The sequence below is a fragment of the Mirounga angustirostris genome, unplaced genomic scaffold (genome assembly GCF_029215605.1).
Source record: "Mirounga angustirostris isolate CCGP_5_RB_7025 unplaced genomic scaffold, mMirAng1.0.hap1 SCAF_8, whole genome shotgun sequence".
Classification (NCBI taxonomy): Eukaryota; Metazoa; Chordata; class Mammalia; order Carnivora; family Phocidae; genus Mirounga; species Mirounga angustirostris.
Window position 1 is genome coordinate 16,713,736 of NW_026991716.1, and position 24,157 is coordinate 16,737,892.

The 24,157-nt window shown below is 37.9% G+C and overlaps 1 protein-coding gene across 1 annotated transcript in view; it reads right to left on the reverse strand.

Moving 5' to 3' along the window:
- The window catches only part of SYCP2L (synaptonemal complex protein 2 like), a 112,458-nt gene that overhangs the window by 61,776 nt on the left and 26,525 nt on the right, over positions 1–24,157 (reverse strand). The window contains exons 9-19 of the mRNA XM_064598172.1: positions 17,413–17,498; positions 17,216–17,304; positions 15,264–15,298; positions 14,178–14,320; positions 12,193–12,245; positions 11,533–11,578; positions 9,784–9,876; positions 9,625–9,685; positions 4,895–5,040; positions 3,364–3,457; positions 2,755–2,867 (exon numbers count right to left, since the gene is read on the reverse strand). Of these exons, the coding sequence (XP_064454242.1) occupies positions 2,755–2,867; positions 3,364–3,457; positions 4,895–5,040; positions 9,625–9,685; positions 9,784–9,876; positions 11,533–11,578; positions 12,193–12,245; positions 14,178–14,320; positions 15,264–15,298; positions 17,216–17,304; positions 17,413–17,498 (959 nt within the window). The remainder of the gene's footprint in view (positions 1–2,754; positions 2,868–3,363; positions 3,458–4,894; positions 5,041–9,624; positions 9,686–9,783; positions 9,877–11,532; positions 11,579–12,192; positions 12,246–14,177; positions 14,321–15,263; positions 15,299–17,215; positions 17,305–17,412; positions 17,499–24,157) is intronic.

Below are 24,157 nucleotides of genomic sequence, written 5' to 3' on the forward strand. Positions count from 1 at the left end.
GAAAAAAGAAAATGTAGGGAAACTGATGAGTTTGCCTAAGTTTTCTTAAGCACATCACCAAAAAAAAAAAAGCCTAAATTATAAAAGAAAAAAAAATTAATGAAAAAAATCAATTGAGCTTAATAAAAACTAAGAAATTTTGCTCTTTAAAGACATTATAGTTAAGCCAACACTTTCTAGGGATATGTCCTTGAGTAAGTTCTGTTGTCTTCATTTCCTCCTTTAGCAAATGGAGGTAAAAATAATACATTCCTTAGGAATATGGGGAAGACTGAATAATATATGGAATTGGATGCATTTAGTAAAGGTTATTAGGTGTCTGACAATAAGCTGTATTAGCTACGTACAGCAGGCCTTCAATAATTATGCATGAAAGATAAAAAAAGACACTTATAAAAATAAAAAGGTAAGCCACAGACATGGAGAAAATGTATGTAAAACATATCTAATAAAGGACTTCTATATATATAGAATAAAGAACACTTTTAACTCAAAGCAAATAATCTATTTTTAATAGTGAAAGATTTGAAGATATATTACCCAAGAAGAGAGAGAATGATGGAAAATACATGAAAAGATGTTCAACACCATAGTCATTACAGAAATGCAAATCAAAACCACAATGAAATATCACTACATTTCCACTGGAATGGCTAAGATTAAAAAGACTAACATAACCAAGTATTAACAAGAATGCGAGGAACTAGAACTCTCGAAGACTTGGTGGGAATGTTAAATGGTTAACCACTTTAGAAAACATTTTGGCAGGGGTTGTTTTTTGGTTTTTTAGAAGTTAAACCTACACCACCAATGATCCAGTCATTCCACTCCTATGTATTTACTCAAGAGAAAATACACATCCATACAAAGGCTTAAATATAAAGAACACTTTTAACTAGGAACTATTTTAACAAGGAACTATTACTTGGCAATATAGAATGAACTATTGATACACATAATATGGATAAATCTCAAAATAATTATGCTGAATGAAAGAAGCTGGTAGAAAAAAAAAAGTACATGCTCTTTGATTCCATTTATAGGCTTTTTAAAAAAGATTTTTATTTATATGACAGAGAGAGATAGCGAGAGCAGGAACACAAGCAGGGTGAGAGAGGGAGAAGCAGGCTTCCCGCCAAGCATGGAGCCTGATGCGTGGCTCGATCCCAGGACCCTGGGATCATGACCTGAGCTGTAGGCAGACGCTTAACGACTGAGCCACCCAGGTGGCCCTATACCAGATTTTTTAAATTGCAAACTCATCTATTGTTGCAAAAAGAGAATCAGTGATTGCAAGGGGCAGGTAAGGGGGACAGAAAGGGCAGAAGGGAAGAATTTCAAAGGGGCAAGAATATCTTGGAGATGTTGGATAGGTACATTATCTTGATTGTAGTGATGGTCCTTGGTATAGACATATGTCAAAACTCAAATGGCATACTTTAAATATGCACAGTTTATTCCAATTGTCTCTCTATATAAAGCTATAAAAAAATTACTTGTCCTATGACCCATTCTTCATAGGCCTACATGGAAAAGTAGCAAGTTAATGCCAGCTGATACATGTTTCCTGGCTGGGGAAAACTACATCACCAAGCATATCACTGGGGGGTATAATGGTAGAGACCTGTAGGTCAGGAGAACATCCCAGCACTGCTCAAATCATTCCACAGAACACTGCACACAATGTTCTCTCCTTGTGTGGCGTGTGGCCAGATGAAGATGGAAAGACAGTTGACTTATACATTAACTAGTCACATTAATAGCAATCAATATGGTTTATTAATTTTGAAAAATCACATACCTAGATTTGTCATTTAATTTAGGATCCTGAATTTTTGCTGACGGTTCCTGTAAATCTGAAGAATATTCATGTTTTGAAGTGACTTCCAACCATGAAAATTAAAAACAAAAATTGTTAAGCTTCTCAAACATTTAAGTATACTACTCAAGTCTTGTGATAGATTTTTTTTTTAAAAAAAAAGCTGACCTTGTTGTGGGTCATCCACTTTCAATTTTTCAGGTGAACTATCTGCTGTATTTGTTTGCTGTAGAAAAAAAAATTATGGTGATTCTGAAGTCCCTCTTTTAAAATTCTTTTGGAGTCATGTTACATATCCAAAGAAAAGCATTTCTACAAAATACTAAGATACCAGGCTTTTTATTCATTAGACTTGACTCCTAATGACTGTTGGCAGCTGCTGCAAAAAAAAATTATTTTTCTGCCCTCAGAAGATTTGTCAGTTCCAAAAACACTATCGTTACACTTCTGTATAATGTCCATGTAATCAAATATAAGAAAATGAGGACTGGTCTGAATACCTGTATATGCCAACAGTATGTTAGGATTAAAAACAAAATGTATAGTATCTAAGAGGGCTACAGCATGAACCAGCTATTACCTTCATTTTATTGATCAGAAGCCTCAGACTCAATGATATTAACTTTCCCAAGTTCCTGTATCTAGTAAGTGAAAACCAGGTCTGACTGCAAACATCAGACTCTTTCCCCTATATCTTGGTCTCCAGATCCCAAGTGAGGGAATGAAGCAGAGCCAGCCAAGTCACACATTCCACGGGAGAGCCAAGTTGTGTGAAAGAAGAGAACATATCAACATGTCAGGCAAAAGTGATCTAAAGGAGAGGATGGTCCAAAAAATGGAGAAATAGTTGGTTAGGGGAAAAAAATAGACTACAAGCCAGGAGAGGTGGCTTCCCCCTGTCAGCATCCTGGTAGACACAGTTCAGAATCTTGTACCCAGCATCCCATACTCACAGGTTCAGACTGGTCATTTAAGGGGACAGTTATTGGGCAATGGTCATCTCTGGCATTCATTAATTCTGCCAGCTTGGTGGATTCTTCTTTCTGGTCTATAACAGAGAACAGAGCATTAAAAGTGGTAACAATAACCATGCTCCACAGTGAACACATTCTCCAATTGCTCTTCAGGGGACCCCACACTGCAGGTACATCGCCATCTATTGGTAAGATCTGGTAATTACATCCTGCGTTAAACTTCCAAATCCAAAATCTATGGGCACTTTGAGAAACAGCTTTGGGACGTAACTCCTAATAGATACAGGATCTGTGCAGGGTCAGCTTTGTGGGTAGCTAGGCTCTTCCATGACCCCATCTTCTGCCTCCAGCCATGACTATCATTTTTTCTCCTTTGTCATTTCCAATTGTCTCATAAGACAATGTATCGGGTAGGGAAAATGATTCAAGGTGGCTAGCAACTTTGTTCTCTGCAGGTACAATAGCATATTTATTACTCTCATGCACCACAGGCTTGCAGTGATCTCTTCCAAGTAAGGTTTTATTGTTTTTAAAAGGAATTCAGAGTACAAGATTTTATTACCCAGTTACCTGTCTCTCTCTCAAGGCTGCTAGGAATGTCAGGGTCTTCTTTCTCAAGTTTACCAGAACGTTCTGAGGAGCTTCTTGTCTGGTCAGGCAACACCTGAAATGTAAGCCAAAATCCACATGACCTTAAAAGAGGAATAAACTCTTAAAAATTTTGTTAAGGAAAACTTAAGGCTCAGAACACAACAAACATAAATTAGAAGAAGTTAATCTTACTGCCAAGTGCAAATAATAAACCCAAAGTTAAAAGCCCTTCCTTATACGGTTAGGTAATTTTAAACACACAAAACCCTTCATCAGAGGCAACATGGGGGTGGGGGGAGGGTATGCTTCCTTATCTGGGAGGAGAGACTACTACTTTGTTTGTGAAGGAGCTCCTTTCTTACTTCTAGACTTAATAAATCTTTGTCCCTTTCTCTACATGGCTTGCTCTTGAATTCGTTCTCCCATAAAACCAAGAACCCTCTTGGTGAGGGGCTGGCGGCCCTCCCTCTTGGGGCCTCAGCCAGTCTAGCATCAGTGTTAGGCCAATTCATATGTAACATTTTTTTTTTATTAAGTAATTGATTTTACTCTATTTCTCATCCTCATCCATGAAATGGCCTTTTCATGGGGTGAGTCTTCAGAAACTCCACTGCAGAGCACTTTATAGAATATAACAGGTCTTCACATACAACTCAATGCCAAAAGGAAATGGGACCTAGGCTTCTTTCCTCTGGTCTCTGACCTCTTAATTCAACCTTCTAATGGCCACTACCACAGTATCTTAGGTCTTTTTGTCACAAATATCTTTGCTCTGTCTGCCATCTGTGATAAAAGCATTGTGTTTGTTTTTTGTTGTTGTTGTTTTTATAAAGGGCTTAAATTTTTTTTTTCTTTAGATTTTGTCAGAGCGCGCACCTGCACAAGCAGGGGGAATGGCAAGAAGAGGGAGAAGCAGACTCCTTGCTGAGCAGGGAGCCCGATGCAGGACTTGATCCGAAAGCAGACACTTAACCAACAGAGCCACCCAGGCGTTCCCAAGACATTGTGCTCTTGTATGTAAATAGGACACATTATAGTTAGTGATATAGAGGCCATAGCAGTCTAGAAGATGTGCAGACCGTTTCACCTTAACACCAGGAGACAGAACTTCAGAAAAACTCCCTAAGAGATGCTATTTCGACTAATTCCCCCTCAGTTCTCAAGGGTTGGAGAGAGAAGGAAATGCTAAGAAGCCCACAGCAAGTATCCTCAAAACTTCAGGAAGAATGTGGTGAGGTTGTGATGTTACCCTAGAAAATTTTCAACTGTTCACAATAAATGGGATAAAGCATTTTGAGGCAGAAGGAGGCTTTGTGTCCTACATAAGGCAATAATATATGAAAAGAACTGGGATTAGAAGCCAGATGTTTCAATTCTTATTACATGATGTTCCGAAGATCAAGCTATCTCAGCTTGAGCAAATGTTCACATCAAAACCCAACAAGGAAGTTAGAGACAGGGAAACATACTAAAATATTTTCAAATAAACAAGAAGAACTAAATCTGCCACCTGTTTGTCTTCTCCTAAAGCTTCAATGGAAGCTTGTGATATGTTGAATTGCAAATCAAAATGGATTTCTATTTTCATCACTTCTTTGTTGTCAATATTAATAGGCTTCTGCAGGCAAATAATGAGGATCTTCCTATTTTCAGTTTCTAACAAAAAACAAAGTATACAGATGCATATCAACATACTAAAAAATTATAAGATTCTATAATTGTAAATAACTGCACTGGGATATTTGTCAACTGTTTAGATTTTTCTGCAATAAGATAAAAAGAAATTATATTAAATAGTTACTTTGAAATTATTTTTATTAGACGCACATTTGTGCCTGTATTTATACATACAAATACCTACAATATGATTATGTGGTTGATCTTGTAAAGATAGGAAGTAACTTACCTTAGCAGCAAAGCACTGGAGAGGATTTTGACTTCTATAGAATTCAATCTGATTTGTAAGGAGCATTTTTTGAATACAAAGCTTTCACCTGCAGCAGGTATTTTACTCCCCAATATATTAGACACAACATTCATTCTCATTCTTTCTCTCAGATGTCACTCACTGCTAAAAATTCAAAATAAAAATCACTATTCCCCATACGCAAAAATGGAATAATCCTTCTTCATTTCAATAGACTCCACTTGAGGAGGCACCTGTGTCTCAGATGACAACATTCTCCTTGAGGGCCTCCTACCAGGACATAGCTCTCTACTGACAAATAGTAATTTGTTTTGGGAAATAGTTGAGACCAAAATTCATGAGGAGTTCAACAATAAGCCACAGTAACTACAAGCTGAGTCACAACCTGCAGGAGAGAAAAGAGTAAACTGCCTGAAAGAACAGGCAAAACTAAGGGTCACAGATTGAGGAGAACGAAGAGAAGAAGATTGAGACACACAATGGGCCTGGATGTGTGGCCCCTAAACACCTGAAACATGGCTAGTGCAAACTGATGTGCTATAAGCATGAAACACATAACCAGTTTGTGAAGACTCACACAAAAAAGAGCAGGCAGAATAGCTCATTTTTTATAGTGATGACATGTTTAAATATTAATATTTAGGATATATCAGGTAAAATACAATATGTTGAGATCTACTTTTTACCTTTTCAGTAGGCTACTATAGAATTTTTAACATGTATCTGACTCCATGGCACCACACATCCCACCCCTCCGTTCTCCTGAGGACCGGCTCACTCTAAGATGCCCTTGGCTGGAGCCCATCCAAACAGGTATCACAAGCCTAGCAGTGTGCAAGCAGCTTCAAGAGCCACCATCACTCCAAAGTGACTCCTGCTCTAGGGAGAGAGAAAGATAACCACATAGACCAGTCCCACTGTGTGGGAGTGGGGGGCAGACATCTAGTCTGACTGCAGGCCCCTCCAACCAATGAAATCTTCTCAAGCTACAATACAGGGAAAGTGCCCTGCACTTTGGTACCATGCCATTTCACAAACCCCTGGTCTGACTCAAGTCAAGCCCAAGGCTGCCCCAAATAGGCCCACTAAAAATACAGGGACTAAACCCTGTCACAACAGGCAAAGAGAACCACTGCAGACAACTAGACTGAAGGCAAATGTGGCTTAGCCACAACAATAGGACACATGCAACAAATAAGGGGGATACTCACTTTCCTAACATGTAGAAACAGACACAGACAAAATGAGACAGAGGAATAAGTCTCATATGAAAGAACAAAATTACAGCAAGAGCTAAATGAAATAGATAAGTAATATTCCTGATAGAAAATTTAAAGTAATGGTCTTAAAGATACTCCCTGGATTTGAGAAAAGAGTTGGAGACCTCAGTGAGACCATCAACAAAGACAAAAAACAAAGAACCAATCAGAGATGAAGACCTCAACAACTGAAATTAAAAATGCACTAGATGGAATAACTAGTAGACTAAAAGAAGAAGATTAGATCAGTGACCTGGAGGACAGAGTAATGGAAAGCAATCAAGTGGAACAGGAGAGAGAAAAAAAAAAATGAAAATAGGCTAAGGGAACTCAGCAACACCATCAACATTCACATTATAAGAATACCAGAAGGAGGGGCACCTGGGTGGCTCAGCTGGTTAAGCATCTGCCTTTGGCTCAGGTCATGATCCCAGGGTCCTGAGATCGAGCCCCATGTCGGGCTCCCTGCTCAGTGGAGAGCCTGCTTCTCCCTCTCTCTCTGCCTGCTGCTCTGTCTACCTGTGCTCTCTAGCTCTGTCAAATAAATAAATAAAATCTTTTTTTTAAATCTATTAAAAAAAGAATCCCAGGAGGAGAAGAGAGAGAAAAGGGGGCAGAAAATCTATTTGAAGAAATAATAGCTGGAAATTTCCCTAATCTGGGGAAGGAAACAGATATCTAGATCCAAGAGGCATAGAGTCACCAACAAAAATCAATCCAAGGAGATCCACAACAAGATACATGATTAAAATGGCAAGAAGTAGTGATAAAGAGAATTTTAAAAGCAGCAAAACAGTTACATACAAAGGAAACCCCATGAGGTTATTACCTGATTTTTCAGCAGAAATTTTGCAAGCCAGAGAGAGTGGCATGATATATTCAAAGTGCTAGAAGAAAAATCTTGAAACCTAGAACAATCCATTCGGCAAGGCTACCATTCAGAATAGAAGGAGAAATAAAGAATTTCCCCAGAAACAAAAGTTAAAGGAATTCATGACTACTAAACCAGTCCTACAAAAAATGTTAAAAGACACTGAGTGGAAAGGAAAGACCATAACAGTAAGAAAAGTGGGAAACATAAAAGCAGTAAAATTAAGTACATCTATAAAACTCAGTCAAGGGATTCACAAAAGTATGACACCATATACCTAAAACATGGCGGTGGGGGGGTAGAGGAGTAAAGAATGGATTCAAACGTAAGTGGCCATCACCTTAGTATAGATTACTATATGTATAAGATGTTCTAAACCTAATGGTAACCAAAATAAAAAATAGATTTATAAAAAATAAAGAGAAAGGAATCCAAGCATACGAATCCAAAAAGCCAGCAAACTGAAAGAGCAAGAGAACACAGAAGAACTACATAAACAACCATAAGACAAGTAACAAAATGGCAATAAGTACATACCTATCAGTAATTCTTTGAATGTAAATGGACTAAACACTCCAATCAAAAGCAGGTGATAGAATGTATTAAAAAAAGCAAGACACATCTACATGCTGCCTACGAGAGACTCATTTCAGACCTAAAGACATACAAATTAAAGGTGAAGGGATGGAAAAGTATTTGTCATGCAAATGGATGCGAAAAGAAAGCTGAGGTAGCAATATTTCTATCAGACAAAATAGACCTTAAAACAAGGACTTGCTCTTTCTGCACTCTGCCTTTACCTCTTTGTGTGGCCCCTGGAGGATCTGAGGAATGATGTTATGAATGCACATTGTTGAGAAAAGATGGTGGTGGAATAAGAGGACCTTAGGCTTATATCATCCCACAAACATGACTAGATAACTATCAAATCATGCTAAATACCCCAAAAATCAGCCTGAGGATGGACATAACAAACTCCACAACTAGCGGGGGAGAAGAAGCCACACTGAAGAAGGTGGGATGTGTGGCTCCCTTGTGCTGTGGAGGGGAGGGAGCCGTGGTCTCGATGAAGGGCAAGAGAGAATACACAGGGGAGCACACAAGGAGAACATTTCCCCAACGCCATTGGCTTGGAAAATGAGAAGGGTTGAATTTTGTGAGGTTTGACAACCAGCAGGCCTTAAAGCCTGGAGTTTTAAATGTCACCAGGCTTGGCTGGGATAGAGCCCGGAGGGCACTGACTAAGGCTTCTGGAGAGAAGGCAGGAAAACAACTTGGGGGCAGGCTCAGTCAGTTAAGCATCATCTGAGTCAGTTAAGCATCATCTGACTCTTGGTTTCAGCTCAGGTCATGATCTCACAGTGGTGAGACTGAGCCCCACATCATGCTCCATGCTCAGCATGGAGTTGGCTTGAGATTCCCATTCTGGTAATAAGTACCTGCCCTCCTGCTCCCAATTTTTTAATTGTGGCATAACCATCTTAACCATTTTAAAATATATTGTTCAGTAGTATTATGTATATTTACATCATTGTACAACAGATCTCCGGAATTTTATCTTGCAATATCTAAAACTCTACCCACTAAATAGCAGCTCCCCATTTCCTCCTCCCCACAGTCCCTGATAACCACTACTCTACTTCCTGTCTCTATCACTTTAATTGAAATATACCTCATAAGTGGAATCCTACTATTTGTTTTTCTGATTAGCCTATTCACTTAGGATAATGTCCTGAAGGTTCATCCATGTTGTAGCATGTGTCAGACTTCCCTTCCCTTTTAAAGCTGAATAGTATTCCATCATACATATATACCAGTTTTTTTTTTTTTTAGATGGACGTTTGGGTCACTTCTGCCTCTTGGTTACTGTGAATGATATTGCAATGAACATTGGTATGCCAATCTCTCTTTGAGTCTGCTATCTAGAAGTGAAATTGCTGGCTCATATGGTGATTCTATTTTAAAGTTTTTGAGTAACTATAACTACTTTTACAATGAAAAAGCAAGGCAAGTAATTGAATCTAAAGTCACAAAGTGAAGGAGTCCCCAGCCTTGTACCCCTGCATCCTGGCCCTGGGCAGTGTTCCTTCCACCACACTATACTATTTCCCTCCTACCTCAAAGAACAAAGTCTGCTCTAGAATCAGAACTAAATGTGGGGTAGTTTAGAATTATCATCTTACCTATTATGCTGAAATTAATCACTGCTTCCTTCAAAAGTCTTACTGAATCCCACAGAGCACTCTTGGAAAAAAAATAAGTTACATTCATGAGCACATAACATATTTGCATATGAACAATCTCTAAGCACTTAGGTTTAAGTAGGAATCAAACACAGTTACCTTCATATTGTCTATATAAAAAGTTACACTCCGACTTCCGAGGTTGAAGTCAATCCAAAATTTCTCTAGTTTTTCATCTTCTGGTTTCCTCATCTGTAAGATAATTTCATCATGAACTGTATACATATCCTGTTAAAGGGTCAGAGGGAAATTATTCCACTAAAAACAACTTCTGCTTTTCTTGGAAAAACACTGCTTTAAAATTATAGGAGGCGTTTATTGCCTTACTTCTGCAAAACAGGAGGAAGGTCTTAACTTTATATAACTAAGCTATTTCTGGAAGAAAAAAAAAACAACCTTAGCTTAACATTTAAAAGATGTTTAAATGTGTCAGAGGACTCTATCCACATAAACCTTTTTCCCCCAGAGAGACTCATGAGAAAATAGTCCTATGTTGAAGCAGAAACAATCCATACTGCATAGGGATGGAAACTTCAAGAGAAGGAGGTATTATCAAATATAAGTGATTATTTGCCATCTACCTTACTATATCCATTAGAGTAGAGCTAAGACTTGAAGATTTCAAATTACCTTCATTTTAATTGATTATAAAATAAATATGTGCTTATAGTAAAAAAGCTTCAAACAGTATTGTGTTTATAGAAACAGTAAAGGTCTTCTTCTCTGCCCTTCAACTTCCCATAGATACCTTTCCAGAGACACATTAACAATGCCTTTGTTTCCTCCCAGATGTTTTCTAGACATCAGAAAGTATATGAAGAGTTTTTATACCTTAAGAATGGAAAAAAATAGACCACTTGCTTTTATGAAAATGGCATTTCTTGGACATCTTTCCATCATATATGCCTACTTTTTACAACTATATAGAGTTGAATGAAGGTTTTAACCTATAATGTATGTTACGGGAAGCCAGTTTAAGGGCCCTGATTGAAGCTGATGGAAATTTAGAAGTAAAAAAAAAACAAAAACAAAAAAACCAAAAACACAACAAAACAAAAAACCAAAAAAACCAAAAACCTACCACCAAGCAGATACTGGAAACTTCAGATAACCAGAAGAAAAAAAGAACAGAGATACAGAAAATCAATCAGGCTACTAAAATCAGTCCTAGGGAGAAAAAACTTGTGGCATAGTCAGGGGTTAAAGGCTCAGCTCCAAGAGGCCAAGAAACAGCATCTAAACCCAAAGCAAAGAAATGGTTGATTAGGACATTTTGAAGACAAGTTCCAGGAAACCTCAACTGAGTCAAGGTTTAGAGGTCTTTGAAGAATTTATTCCCTGTGGAGATGATGTAGGTTGACCTTGTTCATTTAGAAACAAAAGAAGGTGGTAAAAAGAAACTGCTCAACCTTAAACTATAAAGTACAAGGTAGAAGTATCTAGTGAAAAGAGTGCCCCTATTTCTGTGGATAAAGTGGGGAGCATCAAATGGATGGAAAGAAGGGAATTGCCCTTTTACCTACAATACAGGCATGAATAATGGTACCCATTAGTAGGGTAAAATAATGCCAGATTTCTGTAATAGAGCTCATGAACACAGTATCAACCCTAAAATTCCTGTACCTGGTATTAACAGTAGGGCCTTTAAACTTGTTAGTAATGCATCCCAGTTATGGTAGGAGAGAAGACAGGTGAAGAAAGGCTTCAGAATTGAGGCCTCTAGAAGAAGTAAGCTTCCTTTTCTAAAAAGCCCTTTGTAGGGAGAGCAGTTTGGCCTAATTATGTATACCTAACTTACGGTCTATGAGACCCATATATACCCCTCACGGCCCCCAGAGACAAACATACCTCGTGCCCATCAGCAAAGGCAGCAATACACGGAAATGAATAGACCCTGCAAAACACTTGACAATGTAAAAAATATAATGTGGGTCAATCCCAAACACAACCTACATGTTCTATAACGAGCATTTTTATCTAGGTTATGCTATTAAATCTTTTTGCACAAAGTATGGAAGAGGGTCTCAAACCTGCAAATGGATACTACTCTGGGTAGATTTCCAGTCTCCATCTGGCAAGCGTACAAGCCAAGTTTAGTGGTCTACAAGCCAGGCTTACTGGTACTGTTTCTCTGCCTAGTTGCTGGTCAAGATTCCAATGAGTGAATTTAGCAAATTCTCATCAAGAACTTTTTCTGTAATAAGCCTATCCCCACTGACTTCATAAAATCTCCCCCAGGGAACATGTTAAAAATAGTCCAAATCATAAGTAAATATGCTAAAAACAAAACAAAACAAACATGTAGAGCATTTTTAAACACATACAAATGAATCACTATGGAGAATGGATCTAATTTCCTGGTATTTCTATTCAATGGATAACAGAGTAGTGATCAATAAGTTATGTATCTTCTATTCTCTCCTGAAATAAAACATAGCCTAGATTTCTAATATTAGACATTTTCAAAATAAGACTAGTCAATAAAATGACACCCAGAGACATACTTACCTTCTTTCATCTCCAAGTCTGTTGTTTAGGTAATTGAGAAACCGTCTACTATCCTTCAAAGAAATAATGCAAACTTTAAGAAAAAAGTTTTAAATATTTTTACCAGCATTCAGATGCTAGTGTTTGCTTCTAAATTCCGAGGATCCAGTAACATCACAAGGTTCCACCAAGATTCGTTATTACAGGTTAATTAAAATAATACATTGTGTTAGAAAGAGGAAGCTTCAGACCCAAATTCTGGAAGGAACCCCCAGCCAGGAGATTTTCAGCTGAGGAATGCTTTAAGTCTCCAAAGGTTATATGCACAGTTACATTTCACTGGGTTAAGAGAAAAGAAATACATTTAACTAGTGACCTAGATTATAGTTTTGCTAACCCATTGGCATCTATCTTGCTAACATGTGCCCAGAACGAGCCAACCACAAACCCATAAACTTATCAATTTGGGGGTTATTCTGGGTGCATTATCCACTGCCAATTTTCCTTATGAGGAGTTCTCTATCCCATTCCTTCCTGGTTTCTCTCTGCTCATACAGGTTCAGAGAATAAGGATTATTTTTAGAGAGTTCTCCTGACCAGAAGCAAGTAAGAAGGTAAATTTGTTGCCTCCAAAATACTAAAGCTGAACAGACACGGACGCAGGCTTTTGTCCCTTTTCTTAGGGAGGACTGGCTATTGTAGTCCATCCTTACACTCTGCATCTTTATGCAGCACTAAATAGCAGTAATGTAAGCTTTGACCTAAAAGTAGCTCCATTAAGAAGTCAATGGCTCTGGGGGGGGGGGGGGGGAGGATTTGAGAAATGTTACTTTTGCCCTATTTTCATGAAATTTCCCTGACCATGAGGGAATGACGTAGAGAGAAAAAGGGAACTAACCTCTGAGTTTAACATCCCAGGCATGTTGGTTTCTCTCATTCAGTTCTCACAACTTTAAGGTGGGTTGTATTCCCATTTCACAGATAATGACACTAAGGCTTTGTAAATCAACCACCTTACCAAAATGCATACATCATGTAAGCCAGGGAAGTAGTACTCAAACCTGAGCCTTATGGTCTTTCCATTTAGATAAAATTCAATACTGGCTAAACAATTACTACCTATCTGGCAGTAGGCTCAAAGTTAATATTTTTAATAATATATTTAAAATTTCAGATTTAATAAAATTCTAATTGCATAGCAGTTTTGACCAGAAAAGCTTGGTTCAACATGAGCATGGTTATTAAGAATTTTACCTTTTTCTAAGGACCTAACCTTCATTTTAGGAACTTTTAGAAAGAAGAGGAAAAACATTTTAGCCATTTTAGGATGGAGGTGAGTATGCAGCAAAGCTACAAGCTATTTCTGTGCTATTTGGGAATACAGTCACCGTGAGCCCAGATTGCATGGAAAACACTGGAAATTATTATTCCTCTAAAATAGGCCGGATGGCTCAAAACACAACTACCTATAATACTCCTCTGCAACTAGAACACCCCATGCCAATTTCAACCTCCCCTCATTGCCCCAGCTGCTCTGTACAAGGCTGAAATGCACATTTTCTCTTCCAGCTTTCCCTACCATCTGAGATGCACTGAAAATTGCTCCCCACTCCATGACATTTTCTTGGACTGGATCCATCATATTCACATCGTCTGTCTCCAGTCCAAATTACCTTAAAAAAAGAGTTTTATCTGTATGCCCATATTTGGTGCACAGATTTTCTGTTCATACAGTCCTCAGATCCTTTCACATAAATGGGAAACAGGAAGCTTAAGAATGGCTACTTATTCACTTAAATCATTTATTAATTTAAGAAAAATTCCTCCCCTGAGCCCAATGTTGAAGAAAACACTGAGGAGGTTTAATAAGTATTGGTTAAATGGACTTTTTTTTTTTTTTTTGTATAAAACTGGAGAAGCACTCCATGCCCGGGATGGATTCCAGGCCTGCCATTATTCCTAATGATGAATTGGTTAAATGGACTTTTGATGACCAGGAATCTCACCGTCTCAAATTCTCGATCCTTAATTTCTTTGAAAGCTTCAGCAATGACATCATCTTCAAACCACTCATGGACAAGCTCATCCCTTGATTTTTTCAAGGTCAGCCTACACAATGCTTCAGAAAGAGCAACCTGCTGGTCATAATCTAGAGATTAAGAACATGGTAGATCATTCTAGTATGGGCATAAAGCAAAAGAAAAAAGGGGGGGGGAGTTCTACAGATTAGCACTTGTTCTAAGAAATTCCATCTTAGAAGACTAGCATTGTACATTACAGTTATAAGCAGTAAGATGTATCCTAGAGCATTTTACTTAAATTCAATATTTAAGAAACATTAGCAGAAAATCTAAATAGGCCAGCATATAACAAGTAAAACATACTTCTGCATTTTATGTTTTATATTAAAATATTCATCAAAAACAACTCAAACAGGCTTAAAAATATATTACAAAAATAATCAAGATAAATTGTGATATTTCATGACTGATAAAAACTACATATAACATGTTTAAATTTCAAATGATTTTAAAAGTAAAAAGCAAGTTGCAGCTGGATATGTACAATAGAAGGACATTTATAGAATGCTTTTAAAATTTGCAAAACAATGTATGAAGTGACAAATCACTAAATTCTACTCCTGAAACTAATATTACACTATATGTTAACTAGAATTTAAATAAAATTAGAAAAAAATAATGTATCTTGTTTATGAATACGTAGAACAAAAGTAGAAAAACATACTTTTGAATGAGAAATAAATCCAAGAAGGATTACCTCTACTAATGGAGAGAATGGGATCAGGGACATGTATACCAGGGGCTTTACCTGTAACTGATTTTACTTAAAGATGAAGTAAATGTGGCAAAATGATAAAATTTGACTAGGCTGGTTGGTGAGGAAATGAGTATTCATGAATTATTCTTTATGGCTTTCAGCATGCTAAAACTTTTCATAATAAATTAAAAAAGAAATGCTATTCCTATTTTCAACTTGACCATAATTTTTACCCATAGTTTTAAGATGCTCACAAAACCCCCAAGAGTCCAATATGTAATACTCTAATATTTAAAATTCTAAACACGTCTTACCACCCACAGTCAAGATTGTCCTTGCCAGGTCTTTCCTGAAACATTTAGATAAATTACATTTTACTGAAATGTACATAAAACTTTACTATATTAGTATTAAAATTTAAAACCAAGATGTATATTTTTAATATTTTTTAAAGATTTTATTTATTAGAGGAGAGCACATGCATGAACTGAGGGGAGGGGCAGAGGGAAAGGGAGAAGCAGACTCCCACCTGAGCAGGCAGCCCAACACAGGCTCGATCCAGGACCCTGAGACCATGACCTGAGCCAAAGGCAGATGCTTAACCGACTGAGCCACCCATGGCCCCCCACCACAATGTGCATTTTTGAAATTATTTCAAATTCATCATCAGAATTTCTTAAATGTCAAGAATACATCTTTATGGAAAAGTTATGTATTAATGACTTAAATGTACTTTTTAAAAGAAGTTAGAGTTATTATACATTCAGAGGTTCTATTTTTCCTTCTGTAAAGTGAATTCAATTGGAGGATGTCTGAAGATTATCAAACGCTAAGATTCTGGAATTTTATAGTCATCTCACCAACTTACGTGTATATATTTTTTGTATAATCTTTTTAAAAACATAGTTGATAACTGGAAGAAATGCTACAGTAGGTGCTGTGAGTCTTTCCAGTGAGCTCTTGAACTGCTTTTAAAAACTGATAAATTTATTATTTATCATGTAATAACCTAACCCTATTACATTTAACAACAGACTCCCATATCCTATATTCATTTAACAATTTCAACTAAATGCTAACAAGTATGATACTGGTCTTTTAATGTCTGAAATAACTCCCATTTTAAAGACTAGATTGGCCAAGAAATCTCGTAGTTCAGTTTCTCATAAACAGGTTGATTTGTTACTATTAAAAAGAAGCCTTAAAATAGTACCACTGCTTTGTGCTTGCAGACTTTACATCTAACCTGAAGTCCAGAACATTCCAGACTTTCTCTAACACATAAACAATAAGGCAGGACAACAGGATTAGTTTGAAAACTTATGAGAAAACATCAGGTCAGTTGTTCTCCAATTCTAAATATAACATTAAGAGTAATGATTAAATAATGTAGTCAAATATTTTTAAGGAAATATTCAGTAGAAAAATTGCATGCTGCAAACATTAGTTAAATGGACAAACATGATAGCAGTGGGCTCCATGCTCACCATCACTTCATTCAGGCCTACAATAGGACAAACTTGATTGCCCTTCCTCTCATCAGTCATGGCTGCTTGTCACATGAATGATGCATGCCACAATATATCAATGATGCTGGTTAGTGGTTAACACAGTAACATTTAGGTTCAAATTTTAAAATGGGTGCTGGTTTTGCTCTTTCCATGGCCACACATTATAACTTTACCTCCAAATTTCAATGTCCCAAGAACTACATAATTATAACAGTCATCAAAAAACAAAAATCCACTGTTTTTCCGTTGTTGAAAAGCAATACAAATTACATTGGCATAGCTAAAAGTTGGTAGCCTTTGATCATTTGCTACTAAGTAACATGCTCATCACTTTCAATGGCTTGCTTGATTCAACCTGTATAATAACTATCAATCAAGGATTATGGTTGGCTCCATTTTAGTGAGCAAAGAGGTGGCAAAACCAGGATTTGGAGCCCAGCAGTCTGGCTCTGTACTCTTAACATTCTCCATGAGTCACTAATTTAACTCACATTCACAGAGAAAACAATAACCTATGGCCCAAGAAAGCATTTCAACTCATAAACTTGATAAACATACTACTAAACAAGAACTTAGCAAAGTCTAGCTTTTTCCCTTAGTCCTCCTTTGCTGCTTAGCACAGTGCCTGCATAGGTACACATTTACTGAAAGAAGCAATGAAGGTGTTAGGTCTAAGGAGAACAAAGACAGAGGTAGTACAACCCAGAGGAGTTTTAGCCTTACATCATCCCATAATCAAGTACAAGGTCACTTACATAAGATGACGTGGACCTTCCAACAAGGGGAGTCGTCTTCGCTCTTCCCGAGGCATGGCATGAAAAATGGAGTTCAAAGTTTTCAAAGCCTGGAGTCAGAGAAAGTATTTACAGGGAGGAAACATGGAGGCTTATTGCACAACCCTCTCTAAGGTCTTTAGAGCAGCTGTTAATCAGTTTTGTTATTTGCAACTCACCTCCTGCTGAATGAAACGATTTACAGTCTTTTCTGTCACCAGAAATCCTAAGGTAAGTATGAAGGAATCCAACATCTCAATTTTCCCTGAAAGCATAATTTTAGAAGAATCAAATTTATGCTAAAAAGAATAAGGAAAGGACTCCCACAAAACAGGAAGTGGCAGAGACTGGAAAAGCCATGAGAGCAATAACCATTTTAGAAATTAAAACAGTCTGGGCAATAAAACAGGGACAAAATACACTTGCATTGCATAGACCCACATTGAGGAAAAGAACAGCATACACAAAGTGTGACTGTGTGTGATTACCCTATCTCAAGCAAAGCTACTTTTGTTTTTCTGTCCAGACAGATATACAAAGAGTAGCTACTGCACAGTTTTCTGTTGTTTCTTACATTGTATGTTTTTTAAAATAAAAATTTTGAGGCCTTATGCTAACAGAAGTAGGGTTTGAAAAAAGTATTGGCCTTTATTAAACAGCATAATTATGGAAACTTCAGTTATTTATAGGTCAGTGCATAGTAAAAGAAATGGGTATGAGATTATCCTCTATGCTTATTAAACTATGATTTCATTTATGCACATTAAGATATAAAATGACAGTATACACTTATGAAAAGTACAAAAATTTATGGTAAGATCCTAGCATTACTCTTATAAGTTCAAATGTGCAATTTTTATATATGGATTATTCATCACATCATATTTACCCCCCATAGAACTCATGAGATTGTAGGAACCCAAAACCAGAACATAGAAGTAAAAAAAGATTCCCCTTCCATTAAAAAAAGCCAGATTGATACTGCTGGATGATCTCTAGAAACCAGAAATTTGGCTAGGAGCTATGCCAACAACTTGCCTGCCAGTTTAAAACTTGAAGATTTTAAAGGGAAAGAGGAACACTGCCATTAGGTAGCAAAAAAGGGACTTTTTAAAAAGTGCTTACTTCAGGAAACGAAGATTTAAGAAGCATGTGACTTATCACAAAAACATAAAAGAACATGAATTCTACAAGAGTCCTCACCCTCAAAGAGTCAGCATAATAAATAACCTGGCCTGAGACATGGCAAAAAAGTAGCAGTTTCAAAACTACCTGGGGCACACATTGAAGAGATTTATTTACTAATCTCAGAATATGTGGTGGAGGGGCAGGAATCTTTAGGAGACTTCTCTAAGAACAAAAATGCTGGTGGGCACCATTTCTCTTCCTCTCCCTCAGCTTACATAGCTGGACAATTATGGGAGCCTGCGGTGACACTCTCCTCCAATCTTGCTAGCACCACGTGCCCCACCCCCAATGCTCCCTTATAGACCTGACCCATCCAACCCACCTGCCTCAGCAGCCATCCTTACAAAGTGGCTCCTACCACCACACCAAGCAAGCTGCCCCAGTGGGGACCAGCACCACTCCAAAGTGACTACTGCCCTGGAGAGGAGGAGGAAATAATCCCACACACCAGTTTGCCCACAGTTCTAGCAGCCAAGCCTTTTAGCCAATCACACAAGGAGAAAGACCTGCTATTAGGTGTGCTTGCAACAAAGAGGTTGGTTGCAGATACCTAGTCTGACTGCCAACCCCACCCACCAATGAAAGCCTCTGAGCCACATAGGGAGAAAGGCTGTCATCTGATATACTCACACAGAGAGGCTAATTCCAGACAACTAGCCTGACTGCTGATCCTGCCCACCTACAAGTCCACAGAGGCCTTACACAGGCCCCTCAATGCTGCATGGACCAAACCCTGCCCAGTGCACCCACAGTAGGCAAAGTGGGTCATTGCAGCTGACTGGGCTGAAAATAAACACAGCTAGACACAACAGAAAAGTATACACAACCCACATAGGAGACGCACCACTAGCTTGTGTCGTTCTGATGACTAGAGGGCATGGCACTATAGGGAACCACTGAACTTCTATACAAGGCAACTACTTTCAAGACCAGGAGACACAGCTGTCCTCCATAACACATAGAAAAATACAAAGTGAGGAAAATAGGAATATGTCCCAAATGAAAGAACGGACAAAAATCACAGCACAAGAACTAAAAGAAATGGAGATAAGCAATATGATAGAGAATTCAAAGTAATGATCACAGAAATACTCACTGGACTTAAGAGTGGATGAGAGTGAGATCATCAACAAAGATAGAAAATATAAAAACAATCAGATGAAGAATTCAGTAACAAGAACAAAAAACTAGAGGGAATCAAGCATATGAGAGGAGACAAAAGCACAGCTCACTGATCTGGAAGACAGGGTAATGGAAAAGAACCAAGCTGAACAGCAAAAGGTGAAAAATAATAGGTTAAGGGAACTCAGCAGCAGCATCAAGCATATAAAATTCACATTGTAGGAATCCCAGAAGGAGATAAGAAAGGGGTGGAAAATTTATTTGAAGATATAACTGAAAACTTCCCTAAACTGGAGAAGGAAACAGACATCCAGATCCAGGAAACAGAAATCGTAACAAGATGAACACAAAGAGGTCCACATCAAGACACATGAATACCAAAAATGGCAAAATGGAATAAAAGGATTATAAAAGCAGCAAAGGGAAATAGTTACATATAAGGGAAACCCCACAAAATCATCAGCTTATTTTCCACCAGAAACTTTGTGGGTCAGAAGGGAATGGAATGATCTATTCAAACTACTAATAGGAAAAAAACCACAACCAAGAATACTCTACCCAGCAAGGTTATCATTCAGAATAGAAGAGATAAAGAGTTTCCTAAACAAAAGCTAAGGGTGTTCATCACCCCTAAACCAGCCTTCTAAGAAAGGCTAAAGGGAATTATCTGAGTGGAAAGAAAAGGCCATAACTAGAAGAAAATTATAAGAGAAAAAAAATTCACAGTAAAAGTAATCATATAATTAGGGTAGTAGATTCAACTATAAAGCCAGTTTGTTCACACACAAAAATAGTAAAATCTGCTATATCTACAAAAAACCAGCCAAGGATATACAAAATAAGAAGATGCAAAATATGACATCATATACAGAAAATATGGAAGGGGGATGAAAAATTAGGTGCTTTTAGAATGTGCTCAAACTTAAGTGACTATCAACTTAATAAAAATTGCTATATACAAAAGATGACAAATGAACCTAATGGTAATCATAAATCAAAAACCTCTAATACACATACACAAAAAAAAGAAAAAGGAATCCAAGCATAACCCTAAAGAATACCTTCAAAGCACAAGGGATGAAAGCAGAAGATACAACACTACAAAAACAACTGGAAAAGAATTAACAAAATGTCAATACATACCTGCAATAATTACTTTAAATGCAAATGGACTATTTCCAATCATAGGGAAGATGGAGTGTAAGAGAACCCTAAGGTGACCTCATCCCACAGATAAAAATGGCAACAACAGCATAAATAACCCAGAAAACAACCTGAAGACTGGCACAACAAACTCCACAAAAGTATAAAAGAGGCCATATTGGAGAGGATAAGAAGGTCAGTGGGGAGCAAAACTGACTGTAGCCTTTCATGGGGGGTGGGGAGCCCCAGAAATGGAGAGAAATCACACCAGGGATCCCACACAAAAAAGATGAATCCCCACAACAGCAGGGCACACACAACACACATATGGGATACCTCCTGAAGCACCAGGTTCTAGTGAAGAGGAGACACTGCACTGCAGGATAATACAGAACGTTTCCTTCACAAGGCTTTTATTTTTAAGAGGAGACATAGCTGACTTTCCAAACACAGAAACAGACACAGAATTAGACAAAATGAGACAGGTATGTCCCAAATGAAAGGACAGGTAAAGACCACAACAAAAGACATAAGCAAAGTGAATATAAGTAATATGCCTGATAAAAAAGTTAAAGTAATGATCATAAAGATATTCAATGCACTTAAGAGTGGAGGATATCAGAGAGAACATTAATGGAAAGATTTAAACAAACAAAAAAACCACCAGAGAGGCCCATGGGTAGTGCAGTTGGTTAAGCATCTGACTCTTGCTTTCAGCTCAGGTTGTGATCTCAGGCTTGTGAGATCAAGCCCTGCATTCGGCTCTGTGCTCAGCATGGACTTTGCTTGTGACTGTCTCTCCCTCTCTCTGCCCCTCCCCCCACTACATGCATGCACATGCACTCTAAAATAAATAAATCTTAAAAGATGAAAGAAGTGGAGATGAACACAATAAATGAAAATTAAAAATATACTAGATGGAATAACAGGCTAAAGAGAGGAGAGGAGCAAGTTAACATGGAAAACAATAATAATGGAAAGTAATCAAGCTGAGCAGGTGGGAAAAAAAAATTAGGCAAAATGAGAACAGACTTAGGGAGCTCAGTAACCCCATAAAGCATAATATTCACATTAAGAGATCCCAAAAGGAGGAGAGAGAAAAGGGGGAATAAAAGTCTATTTGAAGAAACCACTAAAAATTTCCCTAATCTGGGGAAGGTTTGAAACCTATCCAGATCCAGGAGGCAAGAGAGTTCCCAACAAAAATAAACCCAAAGAAGTCCACACCAAGACACATAGTAATTAAAATGGCAAAATGTAGTGATAGAGAATTTTAAGAGCAGCAAAATAGTTACATATATATCCAAAAAAAACCCATAAGGCTATAAGCTGATCTTTAAGCAGAAACTTTTTAGGCCAGAAGAGAGTGGCATGATATATTCAAAATGCTGAAAGGAAAAAGGTTGCAACCAATGGTACTCTATCCAGCAAGGCCATCATTCAGAATAGGAGAGTTTCCCAACTACCATAATCAATAAACTGGCCCTACAAGAAATGATAAAGGGGACTCTGGAAAGAAAGACTATAAGTAAGAATAAAAGAATGAAGCAAAAGTAGGGATCCGAAGGGGTACGTGCACCCCGATGTTTATAGCAGCAATGTCCACAATAGCCAAACTGTGGAAAGAGCCAAGATGTCCATCGACAGATGAATGGATAAAGAAGATGTGGTATATATATACAATGGAATATTATGCAGCCATCAAAAGGAATGAGATCTTGCCATTTGCAACCACGTGGATGGAACTGGAGGGTATTATGTTGAGTGAAATAAGTCAAACAGAGAAAGACATGTATCATATGATCTCACTGATATGAGGAATTCTTAATCGCAGGAAACAAACTGTTGTTGGAGTGGGGGGTGGGGTGGGAGGGATGGGGTGACTGGGTGATAGACACTGGGGAGGGTATGTGCTCTGGTAAGCGCTGTGAATTGTGCAAGACTGTTGAATCTCAGATCTGTACCTCTGAAACAAATAATGCAATATATGTTAAAAAAAAAAAAGAAGAAGAAGAAGGTAGCGGGAGGGGAAGAATGAAGCGGGGGAAATCGGAGGGGTAGACGAACCATGAGAGACGATGGACTCTGAAAAACAAACTGAGGGTTCTAGAGGGGAGGTGGGTGGGAGGATGGGTTAGCCTGGTGGTGGGTATTGAGGAGGGCACATTCTGCATGGAGCACGGGGTGTTATGCACAAACAATGAATCATGGAACACTTCATCTAAAACTAATGATGTAATGTATGGGGATTAGCATAAGAATAAAAAAATAAAAAATATATAAAAAAAAGAATGAAGCACAAAAGTAATAAAAATAATTATGCCTGTAAAAATCAGTCAAGGGGAGGTGGGCGGAGCAACATGGTGGAGGAGTAGGAGACCTGGATTTCGTCTGGTCCCAGGAATTCAGCTGGATAGGGATCAAACCATTCTGAACACCTACAAACTCAACAGGAGATAGAAGAAAGGAATAAGAACAACTCTTTGAACAGAAAAGTGACCACTTTCTGGAAGATCTTTTCTGATTTGTTTCGAGTATATTTTCTGGGGACGTTGTTACCCCGTTAGCATTTTGTTCTCTGATTCATCTATTCTCCTCTGGACAAAATGATAAGATGGAAAAAATCACCTCCGCAAAAAGAACAAGAGGCAGTACCGACTGCCCGGGACCTACTCAATACGGATATTAGTACAATGTGGAACTAGAGTTCAGAATGATGATTTTAAAGATACTAGCTGGGCTTGAAAAAAGCATGGAAGTTATTAGAGAAACCCTTTCTGGAGAAGTAAAAGAACTAAAATCTAACCAAGTCAAAATCAAAAAGGCTATTAATGAGGTGCAATCAAAAATAGGGGCTCTATCTGCTAGGATAAATGAGGCAGAAGAGAGAATCAGTGATATAGAAGACCAAATGATGGAAAATAAAGAAGCTGAGAAAAAGAGAGATAAACAACTACTGGATCATGAGGGCAGAATTTGAGAGATAAACGATACCATACGACAAAACAACGTTAGAATAATTGGGATCCCAGAAGAAGAAGAAAGAGAGGGAGGGGCAGAAGGTATATTGGAGCAAATTATAGCGAGAACTTCCCTAATTTGGGGAAGGAAGCAGGCATCAAAATCCAGGAGGCACAGAGAACCCCTCTCAAAATCAATAAAAATAGGTCAACACCCCAATATCTAATAGTAAAACTTACGAGTCTCAGAGACAAAGAGAAAATCCTGAAAGCAGCTCGGGAGAAGAGATCTGTAACCTACAATGGTAGAAACATTAGATTGGCAACAGACCTATCCACAGGGACCTGGCAGGCCAGAAAGGACTGGCAGGATATATTCAGCACTAAATGAGAAAAATATGCAGTCAAGAATACTATATCCAGCTAGGCTATCATTGAAAATAGAAGGAGAGATAAAAAGCTTCCAGGACAAACAAAAACTAAAGGAATTTGCAAACAAGAAACCAGCCCT